Source organism: Mesoplodon mirus (genome assembly GCF_964341445.2).
Source record: "Mesoplodon mirus genome assembly, chromosome: 16".
Taxonomy (NCBI): domain Eukaryota; kingdom Metazoa; phylum Chordata; class Mammalia; order Artiodactyla; family Ziphiidae; genus Mesoplodon; species Mesoplodon mirus.
The window spans coordinates 18,461,705-18,478,248 of NC_138992.1; the positions used below are offsets into that span (position 1 = coordinate 18,461,705).

The 16,544-nt window shown below is 37.2% G+C and overlaps 1 protein-coding gene across 1 annotated transcript in view; it reads right to left on the bottom strand.

Moving 5' to 3' along the window:
- Window positions 1-1,424: 1,424 nt before the first annotated feature.
- Window positions 1,425-16,544, bottom strand: part of DEPTOR (DEP domain containing MTOR interacting protein) — a 209,123-nt gene continuing 194,003 nt past the window's right edge. The window contains exon 10 of the mRNA XM_082601043.1: window positions 1,425-1,574. Within this exon, the coding sequence (XP_082457169.1) occupies window positions 1,568-1,574 (7 nt within the window). The 3' untranslated portion in view covers window positions 1,425-1,567. The remainder of the gene's footprint in view (window positions 1,575-16,544) is intronic.

Here is a 16,544-nt window from a genome sequence, read left to right on the forward strand (position 1 = left end):
TAGATTCAGTATCAACTGACAATAAGCCAAGACTCTTTCCAATAATAATAATAATAATAATAATAATAATAATAATAATAATAACAACAACAACATAGAAGAAGAAGAACCTTTACTGAGAGTCGTTTGGATACCAAACTTTTGTGAAAGCCCACGTGGACACTTAATTTTTTTTATAACATTTTACTAAAATAATTTATATATGTAATTTTAAATAATACTAAAAATGTGTTAAAAAATATTACTTCTGCTCACCAGAAGTAATCACCTTTGACTCTTTTAGCAGTTTTTTTTCTGACATTTTCAAATCTCCATATTTCTCAATATAATGTATGTACTGCTATGAGTTTAATAATCAATTTTACACATCATTTCTATATTTCCCGTTATGGTAGAAGAGGATGTAGCTCCTTCAGGCTGCCATCCCTTTTCTCCTCTTTTATCTTCCCAATATGATGTTTACCTCCACATTCAGTGTTTCCATTCCTATGCTTTGCAAATATTCACATAAAAGCATCATAACGTATTATGATCATTTTCCTTCTACTTTTAGGTTTTCTCTGAAGTTAATAATTGTCTTGTTTTTTCCTTTGCTTTGTTTTTTGCTTATTGCTAATCTTTCCAACTACTTCCAATAACGTCTCAGTGCAATGTCCAAAAGTCACTGATATCAGGTAAAAATATTTTTAAACACCGCTTCTTCTCCAGGCAGGCTTTCCTTTAGACCTGCTGCTCAGTTGTCATCCTGGCCTTTGTTTTCTACCAAACTTGGAATTCCTTCTGTCTTTCTCCAAGATTGGCTTCCCTATTTCCTGGCTATCATACCTTCCTCTTTCTTAGTATATTCCCTTGTTTGGGTTGATACTTTCTCCAGGAGTTTTCTCTGGTTAAAAGATGGTTCCACAGCAGCAGGCATGGTGCTGACAGCTCCAAACAGCTTGTCTCCTGAGTCTTGCTGCTTCCATCTGGATGGCTGCCCTTTACAGCTGAATTATGAATTATCTACACCACAGTCATTTTTCTGGGGGTTCTCTCCTCTGCTGGATACCCTGTTCTCAATTTTGCACATCTTCCTAGATTGAATTTTACTCCCTCTTTTTTGTTGTCCTAATTTTTTTTCTTTCAGTTTTATTGAGATATAGTTGACATACAGCACTGTATAAATTTAAGGCATACACCATAATGATTTGACTTACATATGTCATGAAGTGATTACAACAATAAGTTTAGTGAATATCCATCATCTCATATAGATAATGAGATGATGATAAATATTCCCTCATTCTGAGGAAGGACATCCTCTAATGGTATCCTAAGACAAGGGCATGGGGGGCAGGAAATCAATACATTTTTGAGACCTTGTATGTCTTTATGCTCAAATTTCATTACTAGTTTGGCTATGCATAGAATTCTAGCTTAGAAACTATTCTCCTTCAAAAATTTAAAGGTATTGCTCCCTAATTTCTTAGCTCCAGTATTGTTTTTGTGATGAAGAAGCCATTCTTGATTTTTGGTGAAGTCCATCGCAGGCAGAATTGCCTTTCCCTCCTTTGAGCTCTTACAGTAATTATTGTCTACTTTTGCAAAGAAAAAAAAAAGCATAGATTACTTTGAGAAGGCTCTTTTATTGCTGTCAACTCCGGTTACTATATATATATATATATATATATATATATATATATATATATATATATATACACACATATATATATATATTTTTTTTTTTGCGGTACGCAGGCCTCTCACTGTTGTGGCCTCTCCCATTGCAGAGCACAGGCTCCAGATGCGCAGGCTCAGCGGCCATGGCTCACGGGCCCAGCCACTCCACGGCATGTGGGATCTTCCGGACCGGGGCAGGAACCCATGTCCCCTGTATCAGCAGGCGGACTCTCAACCACTGCGCCATCAGGGAAGCCCCTGGTTAATATCTGATACGTTTCTTTCCTACCTGCCCAGGGTAGAATGCAAGCTTCCTGGGAGGCAATAATAGTGGTTAAGAGCATGGATTCTGGCACAGAGTTCTGGCACGATTACTAACCTTGGACAAGTTAATGAACCTCTTTTTTCCGTTTCCTAATTTGTAAAATGGGAATGGTAAGGGTACCTACCTCATGGGCATGTTGTGACTATTAAATGAATTAATTCATCCAATCTGATTAACCTATTAAGCCCTTAGAAGAGTATCAGGCACCCAGTAGGTTCTCACTGTTAGCTGATGTTAACTGTACCCTCCACTCTTTTTATTCCATCCTTTGTATAACAAAGTCCTAATATAAATGTGTGCATTTAAAATTTACTCATATAAAATGATATAGATAAAATATACCAGAAATTAACTATATAAGTATTTGCACAAAAGTGAATCCTAAATGTTCAGAAAATAATGAGGCAAAGATATGAATTTTTGGTTAATTTGTAAAATATGTATTTTTTTCTTGTCTCAATCAAAAGTGAACATCAATGAGCAGTGTTGGTGCATGATTCTGGTAGAACTTTAATAGCTTTAACATTTGCACTTGTAGAAGTACTCGGGTTAATACAGCTCTCCAAGGTCTATAATCTTATGCTGTACTGCTGTCCTGAATTATTTTTTCTGAGTATCAGATTTGCCATTATTTGAAGGTGAAGGATCAACACCCTTATGAAGTCCATCAATGGGATTAATCAGCAGCCTAGTGCCTTGACTGTAGTAGGGATTTGACAAAGGCGTGTCAATTTAAATTTATTTCAACAAGAATCAGAAGGGGGTGGGACTTCCCTGGTGGCACAGTGGTTAAGATTCCATGCTCCCAAAGTAGGGGGGTCTGAGTTCGATCCCTGGTCAGGGAACTAGATCCCACATGCATGCCACAACTAAGGAGCCTACCTGCCACAACTAAGACTCCAGGCAACCAAATTAAAAAAAAAAAAAAAGAATCAGAAGTTGGGGGGTCCCAACTGTCTGAGGAAGCCTTTCTGCTTTGGTTCTTCTTTGTAAAAATCAATTATAAGGCTTCTTCAGAGAAGCAGATGTGCCAATATCAACCCCCTGCATATGGCCTTACTCATAATAGGGGCTGGATAAGTGTTTGCTACATTGAATTGAATACAATTCATCAGTTATGCCTCCTCAATTCTTCCCATGTGGCTATCATCAGTTTTAAGTCATCCACCTAAATCCATATGTGTAGCACATGCTGGCTATGTGATTAAGGTAACAGAATCTCCAGAGCCATCCATTTAGTCAGCAGTCCATATTTATTCAGTCAGCAAATACTTATTCAAGCAGGAACTTCTTGGAACTTACTCATGGAGAGAGAGACAGAAAACATCATTGACAAGTGATAGAAAGAAGAATAAGACAAGGAGGTGGAAGAGGACTAACTGCTGTTTTAGGTGGGGAGGTCAGGGATGAGTCCCCAGAGATGACGTTTGAGCAGAGACTGAATGAGGGCAGAGAGCCAGTGGTGGAACTCACTGGAGGAAGCGGAGGGAGAACCAAAAATGCAAAGTCTCTGAGGACAGAGGAACTGCAAAGAGGCCTGTGAGGCATAAGAGAAATGAGCAAGATGGGCACAGTGAGGGATGAGATCAGAGAGGCCTCTGGGTCCAGATATGGTGAAGCCTTCAGGCAAAGACTTTGGATTTTACTCTGCTTGAGAAGGGGAATTGGAAACACAAGAGGGATCTGGTCAGATTTCACTTCCAGAAGAATCGTTCAAACATCCAGTTCTGTCTTTCTCATTCGCTTCCCTCATCCGAAAATCTTGTTGTTGTTGTTGTTTTAATAGATCTTTGCTGGAGTATAACTGCTTTACAATACTGTATGAAAATCTTGTTTTTGACGGGGAGAAGAAGAAGAATTTTTATGGAATAGCCATTTTGCTTTCCAAACTTCCTGAAATAAACTATCATGCAAGATCTTCACCACACAACTCTGGTTATAGAAAGAACACACAGTATCATCCATTTAGAAAAACAAATGGAAGCATGAAGAAATCAAATAAGAAAAAGGTTTCTTGTAGTTCATGGCAGATTCCCAGGAAGCATTACCTCTTGAGGATGGGGTTTGACTTGCTGCATATTTAATTCGCTTGATCTCCTCAAACACCATGAAACGCTTCTATTTAGCAACCCAGAGGAGGGTACAGGAACATAAAAGTTAGATATATTCCTTGCTTTGAGGAGGTACCTGCACAGGGACCCTGTCTTAAACTGGGGGAGACATCCTGACAAACCTTCAGCTTATTCCAAACCTCCTGTGCAGTGAACTTGCCAAGTCTGATCTGTCAGCACTTGTGATAATGAAGTAATTTATGACAACCTGTGATGATAGAATTGAACACGATTTCAAAATCTTTTCTTAACAACACAGGACAAAAATGCATTTTCATCTAAGAGGTTTCAAATCAATGATCAAAATAAACTACCCATCTGATCTTTGAAAGAAGTAGATTTACTCCTGGTATACAATGTATATTCATTTGTAACACTGTAAGAGCTTTCAGTAATTTTATTTAGTACTTAAACTCAAACACATAGAGAGGAAGTAAAAATTCTGGTGGTGAGGCTCTGAAATTCTGTTAACTCGAAATATTTTTCAGAAAGGAGTTCCCTTAAAAAATATTTTTAATGAATTTATTTATTTATTTTTGGCTGCGTTGGGTCTTTGTGGCTGGGCGCGTGGGCTTTCTCTAGTTGTGGTGAGCAGGGGCTACTCTTCATTGCTGTGCGTGGGCTTCTCATTGCGGTGGCTTCTCTTGTTGCAGAGCATGGGTTCTAGGTATGTGGGCTTCAGTAGTTGTAGCACGCAGGCTCAGTAGTTGTGGCTCGCAGGCTCTAGAGCGCAGGCTCAGTACTTGTGGCGCATGGGCTTAGTTGCTCCATGGCATGTGGGATCTTCCAGGACCAGGGCTCGAACCCGTGTCCCTGGCATTGGCAGGCAGATTCTTAACCACTGCGCCACCAGGGAAGCCCTCCTTTAAATTTTATGAATATATTTTATACATTTGAACTTCGCAATTAAAATGACTGTTGGTCATCCCCAGGTCTGCGGGGCTATCTGAAAGAAAACAGTTGACTTGGCTGACCTTCCACAGTTTTCCCTTTTTTCCTAATTTTATGATTCATGAAAGTGGAACTTTCCTGGAGTTTCAAGTGTATTCTTTTTGTTTTCCCAAACTTTGTCATTGTATGACAGCCGCTGCTTTTATGTACAGTTGGTCTTGTTGGAATGGCACTTTCTTGCATGCTTGCCCAGAAAAGGGTCTGTTATAGTGTCCCTGGAGCTCATGGTCTACTGATTTCCATACTAAATTTCACTCTACACTTTTCTAGTCAATTCTAGAAAGACCCATTAACAAGATAGATTCTAAAAGAGTTGAAAGCTGTAAGATTCTTCATCTGGAGTTAGTTAAATGAGGTAGTAGGGGAAAAAAATGGTAAATCATTCCAGCCAGGAAACAGTCATACAAAATGATAGACTCATCCACTGGAAAGCGTTTGGGGAATTAGCTCCTCTATTTTATGCTTCCAGGGAAGACATTATCTAAGTGATTTCACCTCCTCAAACTCCTTCAAACTTTTGGAAGATTCCAGTGAAGGAGAACTACCCTCGTCTGCTCCCTTTCTACCAACAGCCTCATTTGGGGCAAAGTCTTTCATTCCTAGAGACCAAATAGCTCTACAGAAGATAGGAGCCTATACCCTAGTGATTTTGCCCATAGGACAAAAAAAAAATGTGTGTGTGTGTGTGTGTGTGTAAAGAGAGAGGGAGAGAGAAAGAGAGAGGCTTTAAATCAAAGCTGATAAATTATTAAAGATATTCAAAGGGCTTTGAAAAACCTAACACCATTCCTACTTAGTTTTGAAATATCTCCATTCAGATTTATATAATTTTAAAAATAGTTTTAAAAAATATTTTTATCTAAATAATTCATGTTCATTATGAAAAATTACAAAAGGAAAAATAAAAGAAAAAAGAATCACCCAATATTCAACCTCCTAGAAACAGCCACTGTAATAGCCACTAGGTTTAAAACTATTTCCTCTGTACATAGGGACCTCTGTGAATATTTTATGACGAGCTCATACCTTTTACAATTTGTAACATTTTCTTCTTACTGACCATCACACCACCATCTTTCCATGTGTATAAATAGTTATATACATAATAATTTTAGTTAATCTTAAATGTATTGAATGTTTGAAAAATCACCTTAAACCTCCAATGCCGATAGAGGTGAGACAGCCTACATATTCTTAACAAATTTCCATTAAAAAAACACAAAACTATACAATGTATTTATATAAAAGCTCTTAAAATACATTGTTAAACCAGTAAGAAATTTTTTTTTAATCCTTAGAAAGCAAAAATTAATAAAAGGCAGGAATCCAGAGGTGAGTAAGCACATAAGCATTCTTTGTCCTTGAGCATCTGCCAACCCCTGGAATCTGGTCTATTCTGGCAGACTTTCAAGCTCAAGGGTAGAGCCCCTAAAGAGAGAACTCTTCTAGGAGACCCTCACATAAAGCTGGGAACCTAAATGACTATTTCATCAATGAAAAGGAGATCCAGAAATAAACCCACTCTCAGAAGCAGACAGTAAAGAGTTGTTTGGCTTTTTTTTTTTTTAATCTTGGAACTGGGTGAATGAATGGGGAGAGATATTGCCTGAGAAATTGTAGCTCTAAAACAGCCCTCACCAGGTTTATGGCCTGAATTCACACTATCCATGTGAATTAAGAAGCCCCAAGTCTAACTGTGGAAAACAGTATGGAAGTTCCTCAGAAAACTAAAAATAGAATTACCATATGACCCAGCAATCCCACTCCTGGGCATATATCCAGACAAAACTATAATTCAAAAAGATACATGCACCCCTATGTTCATAGCAGCACTATTCACAATAGCCAAGACATGGAAACAACCTAAAGGTCCATCAACAGATGAATAGATAAAGAAGATGTGGTACATATATACAATGGAATACTACTCAGCCATAAAATAGAATAAAATAATGCCATTTGTAGCAACATGGATGCAACTAGAGATTATCATACTAAGTGAAGTAAATCAGAAAGAGAAAGACAAATGCCATATGATATCACTTATATGTGGAATCTAAAATATGACACAAATGAACCTGTCTGTGAAACAGAAACAGAATCACGAACATAGAGGACAGACTGGTAGTTGCCAAGGGGAAGGAGGTTGGGGGAGGGATGGAGTGGGAAGTTGGGATTAGCAGATGTAAGCTTTTAGATATAGAATGGATAAACAACAAGATCCTACTGTATAGCACAGAGAACTATATCCAATATCCTATGATAAACCATAATGGAAAAGAATATTAAAAATGTATATATTCAGTCATATATATTGTTATATATAACTGAACCACTTTGCTGTACAGCAGAGATTAACACAACATTGTAAATCAGCTACACTTCAATATAAAAATATTAAAACTGAAAAAAAAGCCTCAAGGCTAAGAATTGTTTTGAATTCGTCATATGTTGATATTGTCCTTAAACATCTAGCAGAAGCAAATGGGGTCCTTTCTGGAGGAACTCACTCTAAATGGAGGCCTCAAATAATTTCACAGATAGAATTCCAAGGAATATGAATACATGGTCGAAAAAAATCGCAAAACACATAGGGAATAATAGGCCACGAGCAACAGCCAGCAGAAATAAAATGAAGATGATAGAACTAGATCTGCAAAGACTTTAGATAGTGAAACTAATAAGCTAAGTTATTTTTAAATGCTTAAAAAGCAAAAGATGTAGTTAAGAATGAGTACTAAAGCACATACAATTTTAAAGATAGCAAGGTATAAAATTAACTTACAAAATTAATATCCTTCATATACACAAAATAATGGAAGAGTGAATCCCATTTACAATAGCAAAAAAAAAACCAAGTTAAAATACTTAGAAATAAACTTAACATGAAATTTGGAAAATCTACATGAGGAAATGCTAAAACACTCCTGGAAGACGTATAAGCTTAAATGGACAAGCATCCCTTGTTCTTGAATAAAATGATTCAGCATCATAAAGCTGTCAGTTTTTCATAAGTTAATTTAATAAATGTTTCATAAAGCCTCTGTAAAAATACCAAAAAAGCTTTTATCTTAAAATGAGATAAGTTAATATTAAAAATCACATGAAAAATAAACATGCAAGAATACCCAGGGAAACACTAAAAAAGAGGCACCATTGAGAGACAGGGAGAGGCAGAAATCTCTATCAGACCATCAAATATATCAGAAAACCATTTTAAGTGCAAGGATGTGGGAATAATTCATGAATAGACACATGAATCAGAGAAATAGACTAGAAAGTACAAATATATGTGGAAACGTAATGAGTGATAAAGTTGACATCTCCGATCACTGGACCAAAATTGGACCAAAATAACTGGAAAACCATTTAGAAAGAGATAAAATTGTATCCCCAACTCACACTGTACAAAAGGAAAAAACAACAATAACACAACAAATAGATAAGAACTCTAACTATAAAAATGAAGCCATGAAAATACTAGAAGAAAACAGGTGGGTTCCTTTGAAACCTGTAAAGAAAGACTTTCTAAATACATCTAAAAATTCACAACAAAAGGAAAGATTCATGAATTCAACTAGATAAAAATTAAAATATTTTTAAAGAGGCTTTGCATGGCACAAAACTCTATAAGCAAAGTCAAAAGGCAAATTACAAAGTGGAAGAAAATACTTAACAGCATATATTGCCGATAAGAACTAATATCACTAATGTGTAAAGAACTCTTAACGCCAAGGTGAAATTGATCAAACCCCATTAGATAAATGGGCAAAAACCTTGAAGCAGAAAGTAGCCCCCTAAAAAGATATAAATGTTCCTTATACTTATGAAAAGCTCTTCAGCGTCACTCATAATTAAATTCAAATTAAAAGGAGAAACACCATTTCTTATCAGAGTGGTGAAAATTAATAATTATGATATATTCTGTTGGCAAAGCTATAGGGTAACTACTATTCTTATACATTGCTGACCAATGTATAAGAATACTAGTGTGTGCAAAATGGTACACTCTTTATCCAGACATCGTGTTACAAAGACTGTTTCGTTCTTACAACTATATTTATCTCCTAATGGTTCTGCTTCTTTGCACCCTGACTGATACAGAAGGCTCCACTAAGGAAGTAACACTTGAACTAAATCTTAAAGTCTAATGAGTTGGATTTCTCATGTAAAATTTGATAAGTTTGAAAATGTAAACCAATTGCCTCTCCTATCTTGTAACTGTTTTTTTTTTCCTGCAATGTTGCCTTACAGAGATACCTCTAAGAAGATAAGCTCCCCTGTAACGCTACTGCCATTGGTCACGTTTTATCCATAAAAAGCTAACTGCCCTGTGCTTTCTGGTTATACTTGTACATCTCAACAGCTGTACCAATTAATGTCAGTTCACAATATTTATATCTAAGATGTATCAAAATTGTTTCCTGAGCTCATTTTAATTGTATAACATACAGATTAAAAATTTTGCATTTTGGGGGACAAAAGGAGGACTCTAGACCAGCTGTCTATCTTAGGTTCTCCAGTTGGGGCTCTAACAAAAACCAGATTAACAAGAAAAAAACAAACAGAAGTTTACTAACATGGGCATTGTGCATACACATGGGAATACCCAGTGATGAGTAACTCAAAGGGGTGGTTAGAACTTGGTCTTATAGAGCATCTTACCAAAAGAACAATACATTTTTATAGAAGTGATAAAACAAAGAAAAAAGACTTTGAGCTTCTAGGGGTGGCAAACTGTGGGAAGAGAAATATATGAGGCAACTAACTCACGGTAGGTAAATGGTTAGTTTAGCAAGGTTTGTTAGGCAGATTCCTATGGTGCCACCTCGTGAGCTCACAAGGGACTAGAGTTGCCTCTGGTGATTAGCTTCTGCTCTTTATGGAAAAGAGGAGCAGGGAGGGACACCTTTATAAATTTATATTCTGCTTTTAAGCGAATAAGGGAAAGGCAGGGAGTTTTTCTTGTACCTGCTTCTTCTCATTTGCCTTCAGTTCAAAAGCATCTTTTATCCCAAAGTGGCATATTTGGGGAAGGCATATTCTGCTACCCTTCAGGGAAATGACCAGACATTGTCTTTCACCAAATAATTCCTCAGCAAAAGGGGATGTTATAGACTACAGCAGAACAACAACGGCAGTGCTGTGAATCTCAACAGGTTGCATATAAAGGTTAGAGGGGAGAGGACGGCTAGGAACGTATATGAAAACTAGTTCCGAGAGAGAAGACCTTCAAAATTTGTGTACTCTTTGACTCAGGAAATACAGTAATTACACTTGTAGAAATTATCCTAAGGAATTATCATGGCTATATGTGATGTTTAAATGACAATCATAACAGCAAAACAAATGACTTATATTTTATATGCATGAAAAAAAAAGTCTGGAAGAATATATACCAAGGTGTAAACCACAGATTTCCATGAGTGGTGAGATAATGTAAATGTTCTTCTTTTGTTTCTCTCTGTTGTTAATGTTCTCTATAATTATTATGCCTTTCTTTTATAATTTTTACAGAGGTTTTTATTTTTTTTTAATTTGTGGGTGGGTCTTTTCTAGTTTGAAAGCATTTAAAAATGTTCTCTGCTCCAAGAGTAGAAGTTAAAATTCCAGGGAAGAGGAATCTAGTGGTAAACACAAGGGTTGTGGAAACATTAAGAAGTTGAGTCTCCTTCCCATCCTCAGACTATCTGGTTTGATGTTAAGCTAGGTCTTTTCCACCCCCACTTCTGTCATGAAATGATTCCTACTGTGTCATGTAGACGGCTGCTAAAGGCCAAGTGAATCTATGCTTGGGCAGTGAGCCTGGAAAAATGGAGGGTACTGCCAAAAGGGAGTTCAGATTCCTCCCCAGTTTAATTGTTTTCCATTTCACCATGACTAGATGATCTCCTGGTCTTCTCCTGCCCAAGAATGTCCCTAAAAACTTGGATGCTTTGTCTGGTCTCAGGAATGAATCATCCAGAAAGAAATGATTCTGAGAATAAACATTTTCTGTACCAAAGATATGTCAGAATCTGAGTCAAGTACTAGCCCAAGTCCCTCAACAACCTTAAGATTCTCCCAGGTGTGGAGAGAGCGAAAAAGATGCCATGATGGATGATATGTAAGAACCAGGTGCAAAGGTCCGTGGGGTCCAGCCCATCATGGGTAGAAGTATGTTTGGAACACAGTCTCTAAGAAATGCATTTCAGTGATGTTTTGTAAGCATTAAGAGACATGGTCTTACTCATGAAAAGAAAATTCAGGAGACTCTCAATGTTTTCTACAATACCCTCCATTGAAGAGCAGCAAGAAAGCAAGCAGATTAGACTTAAATTCTTACAAAAATTATAGTTGGGTAAATAATTTGAACCTACATGTCTTTGACTCCAGAAACATTTTGTTCTGTTTTTTAAACCATGTGATACGGTCACCAAATATATCAGTGTTGTAAAAACCTTTTTCACCGCAATGAAAAAAAAATTAACATCACACACACATACACTCTAACACACATTTACAAAGAAAAGCTTCACAAAACAATACATACTTTTACTATGTGTAAGTAGATCATTTCTATTCTACCCTATTCTTTTTTTTAAGATTATCTTTTCTTTTCTTTTCTTTTGGTGCTGGTTTCAACCCACTCAATATATTTCACAACCCAATGATGGATCAAAACCTACCTACATCACTTACACAAGCTGCTTCAAGCAATTTTTCCCCAAAATTAGCTCTTAAATTTTCATGGTTTTATTTTCTACACCATTACCACAAAAAGACAAGAGAGTTTGTTTTATGTTTAAACACATTTTTAATAAGCTCCTCTTTCAGACAAAACCTTCTCAACCTTTTCAATTAAGTATTCTGTCTTTAATTGTTTGGGTAGAATCCTTTTTGCATGAATAATACAGGCACTGCATGTCCAAGTCATTAATATTGTGGTGCTATCGGAAGCAAGTTCTCCAGGTAATTCTATATAAAGTGGGTTAGAATAACAGCATGCTCCTAAAATAAAGCATCCTACTTACTGTGTGATCTTAAAGAAGTTATCTAACTTCTCTGGGTGATGGTTAATTCATCTGCAAGATAATGTCATTTTATTGGACTATTGGGAGGTTTGTATTAAATAATCCAGTGAAAGGGCTTGACTCAGGGCCAGACACAACATAGGTCCATTTTGAGACATGAGCTAGTATGATTTTAAATAAATCCCTTGTGTTAGACAAGGTTCTCTAGGGAATAGAGCCTGAAGCAAGCATTAAGATCCTAATACTGTTTTGGAGTGAAAGCCCTCCTTCCTGCTCTACATTTGCCATTCTCTCTCACACACACACCTGTATGTTCTTCCCACCACCCTATTTAACCTGGCTATACACAACTGGACAATTTCTGGCTACAATAATGATGCCTAAGCCATCCCAAGCTCATCACACCCTGGCACACATCAAAGAAATTGATAAAGGTAAGTGGTGGTGTAGCTAGCTGCACCACCATCAGTGCCAGCCTTGAAGTGACAGTAAAGATGTCTCTTGAATTTCTAAGCTCACGAGAGAGACAATTTTTACAAAAATTCCAGGAGGTGAGTGGAGTCAGCCTGACCTGACACAGCTACTCCTTGAGAGAAGCAATTAGACCTGCGGACAAGGCCACATGTCCTTGGTGACAGTGGGTTACTATATTGGAACAAAGTAGATCTTGAAGAGAAGACCTAGTGAAATGGTGGAAATCTAGGGTCCAATCTATAAGACGCTGTTAAACATCATGAAACTTCAGGTGTGATTGGATTTGTGTGTCTGAAAGAGAAGCTTCCAGTCAGAACTGTCACAGATTGGAGTGGATGAAGGAGAAATAACTGCTAAATATAATTCAGGATCCTGGATAGGATCCTGGAACACAAAAAGGGCAACAGTTGAAAAACTGATGATATTGGAATAAGGTCTACATTTTAGTTAATAGCATAGTAACGATTTTAATTTCCTGGTTTCGATAATCATACTATGGTTAGGTAAGGTGTTAACATAAAAAGAAGGTTATTTTGAGTCAGCTCTACCATTGAGAACCAACTAGAAAAGCTGGAATTAATTACTGAGGTGTAATTTGTATGCAGCAAAATGCTCAAACTTAAGTATAGAGTTCAATCTATTTTTTTCTTTGATTTTTTAAAAATAAAGGTATAGTTGATTTACAATGTGGTGTTAGTTTCAGGTGTACAGCAAAATGATTCAGTTATATATATTCTTTTTCAGATTCTTGTCCATTATAGGTTATTATAAGATACTGAATATATTTCCCTGTGGTATACAGTAGGTCCTTGTTGTTTATCTTTTTACATGTAGTAGTGTATATCTGTTAATCCCAAACTCCTAATTTATCCCTCCCCTCTCCTTTCCCCTTTGGTAACCATAGATTTGTTTTCTATGTTTGTGAGTCTTTTTCTGTTTTATAAATACATTCATTTGTATCATTTTTTTTAGATTCCACATATAAGTTGTATCATATGGTATTTGTCTTTCTCTGACTTACTTCACTTAGCATGAAAATCTCTAGGTCCATCCATGTTGCTGCAAATGGCAATATTTCATTCTTTTTTATGGCTGAGTAATATTCCTTCATGTGTGTGTGTGTGTGTGTGTGTGTGTGTATCTCACATCTTCTTTATCCATTCATCTGTTGATGGACATTTAGGTTGCTTCCAAGTCTTGGCAATTGTAAATAATGCTGCTATGTACATTGGGGTACATGTACTTTTTGAATTAGTTTTCATTTTTTCTGGATATATGCCCAAGAGTGGGATTGCTGGATCATATGGTAACTCTATTTTTAGTTTTTTAAGGAACCTCCATACTATTCTCCATAGTGGCTGTACCAATTTACATTCCCACCAACAGTGTAGGAGGGTTCCCCTTTCACCACAACCTCTCCAGGATTTGTTATTTGTAGACTTTTTGATATTGGCCATTCTGACTGGTGTGAGATGATACCTCATTGTAGTTTTGATTTCCATTTCTCTAATAATTAGCAACGTTGAGCATTTTTTCACATGCCTGTTGTATGTATGCCTTCTTTGGAGAAATGTCTATTTAGGTCTTCTGCCCATTTTTTGATTGGGTTGCTTTTTTTTTTGATATTGAGCTTCACGAGCTGTTTGTATATTTTGGAAATTAAGCCCTTGTTTGTCACATCATTTGCAAATATTTTCTCCTAGTCCATTAGGTTGTCTTTTCATTTTGTTTATAATTTCCTTTGCTGTGCAAAAATTTCTAAGTTTGATTAGGTCCCATTTATTTATGTTTGCTTTTATTTCTTTTGCCTTGGGAGACTGATCTAAGAAAGAATTACTTCGATTTATGTCAGCAAATGTTTTGCCTATGTTCTCTTCTAGGAGTTTTATGGTGTCATGTCTTATACTTAAGTCTTTAAGCCGTTTTGAGTTTATTTTTGTGTATGATGTCTCAATGTATTCTTACATATGTAATATATAAAATGTGACATGACCCTACACATCCAACCCAGATCAAGATGTAGACTGCTTCCCTCACCCTCACCTCATGAACATATGGTATTAGAAGTCAAGACAGTGGTTACCTTTGGAAAGAAAGGACAGAGTAGTGACCAGGAGGGGGACCTAGGGAGCCTTCTGGGGCTCTGGTAATGTTCCATTTCCTGACTCCAGTTTTGGTTATAGGTGTCGGGTTCATTTTTTGATAATTTACCGAGCTGTACACTTATGGTTTGTGCATTTTGTATAATTCTATTAGAACATTTATTTTAAAAATATAATTTGTACTGAATCTGACTGAGGGAACTGCACAGTGGAAGTCATTTTAAAGTCCTTAAGTGCTCCTAGGCACTGGAATTTGTTTGGACAATGTTTTCCACAATTTCCCAAAAACAAAGACAATATGTCCCCATGGGACAGATGGGCTATAACACGATTCTTCATCTGAGTGTCTTCAGCATTCCAAATAAGAAAGGATGACAGATTTAATGGAATGGGATTGGCATTTACAAGGGAACTTTTTTTAACTTTAGAATTTTTTAAAATTTATTTTTATTCATTTATCTTTGGCTGCGTTGGGTCTTTGCGGCTGCCTGTGGGCTTTCTCTAGTTGCGGCGAGCGGGCACTACTCTTCTTTGCGGTGTGCGGGCTTCTCATTGCGGTGGCTTCTCTTTTTGCAGAGCACGGGCTGTAAGTGCACTGGCTTCAGTAGTTGTGCCACGCAGGCTCAGTAGTCATGGCTCACGGTCTCTATAGCACAGGCTCAGTAGTTGTGGTGCACAGGCTTAGTTGCTCCACAGCATGTGGGATCTTCCCGGACCAGGGCTCGAACCCGTGTTCCCTGCACTGGCAGGCAGATTCTTAATCACTGCGCCACCAGGGAGGTCCCAAGGGAACTTCTTTTAATTTATTTTTTAAGCCAAGTATCAGGAATATTTGATTCAGTGGGAATTGAGCATAACAGATCAATTTTTAAATGAAGGATTTTAATCAATTTAAAACGAAGACTTTATTTAAATTTTGTAAAACTAGATGAACCCCGAGAAAACACAAGGGGGCAGCATTCCATAACATTATAAATGAAGAATGCTGAAGGAGTGTTTTTTTGTTTGTTTGTTTTAGTAACAATATAAATATTGAGAATGGTCCTTAAAGAGAGCATCTTATCAAAGGAGTAAACAAAAGGTCAGAGAGATTATTACAGGAGTTGCTTTAAATTCCCTGAAATCACAGAGGTCAAGAGTGGCAAAACAAGGACCACAGCTTATGTTTCCCAACTGCAGATTGAGTGGTTTTTCCACTCTGTATCGTCTCAAATGGTCTCCTGGATGAAAGAGCACTTGCTGTGTGCTGGAAATGGTTAACTTCTCACCAAAAGACCCTTGGATAAGATCTCCATTTACTGTGGACACGGATTAGGGTGTAGGTGCCTGACACCTGTTACTGAAGATGAGTAGTTTCATCTGAGTGAAACATGAATCAATTTGCAGAGCAGAAATATGCTTCTAATTTAATATGTGCTGATCTTCAATATAAAGGAGGCCTTGAGGGAATGGTTAGATGGTGATAGTTTTAAAAATGTGGTTTGGAAATGTTAGCACTGTGCATTGTAATTTCGCCCTTGAATTATGTTTTATTGCACTCTCTTGCCTCTGAGAAGGAGCCATTATTAAGCCTCAGGGTGATAGAGTGTATTTGCCCTCTTTAGAAAGACAATAAAATCAGGCTTTATGGGGAGAGATGATGAGGGTTTGCAGTAGCTTTTAGCTGTGGAGTCTTTTTACTACATCAAGGTTAAGCCTAGTGGACTAATTCACAGGGTTCTTCCTAGTATAGAAAAGCCACCCTTTCTGCCCATGACAGCTGGGACACAAGACTTCCTGCTCCTTGGGAATTCCCTGGTTGTCCTGTGGTTAGGAGTCTGCGCTTTCACTGCCAATGGCCCGGGCTCGATCCCCTGGTCGGGGAACTAAGATCCCGAAAGCCACATGGGTGTGGAAGGGCCAAAAAGAA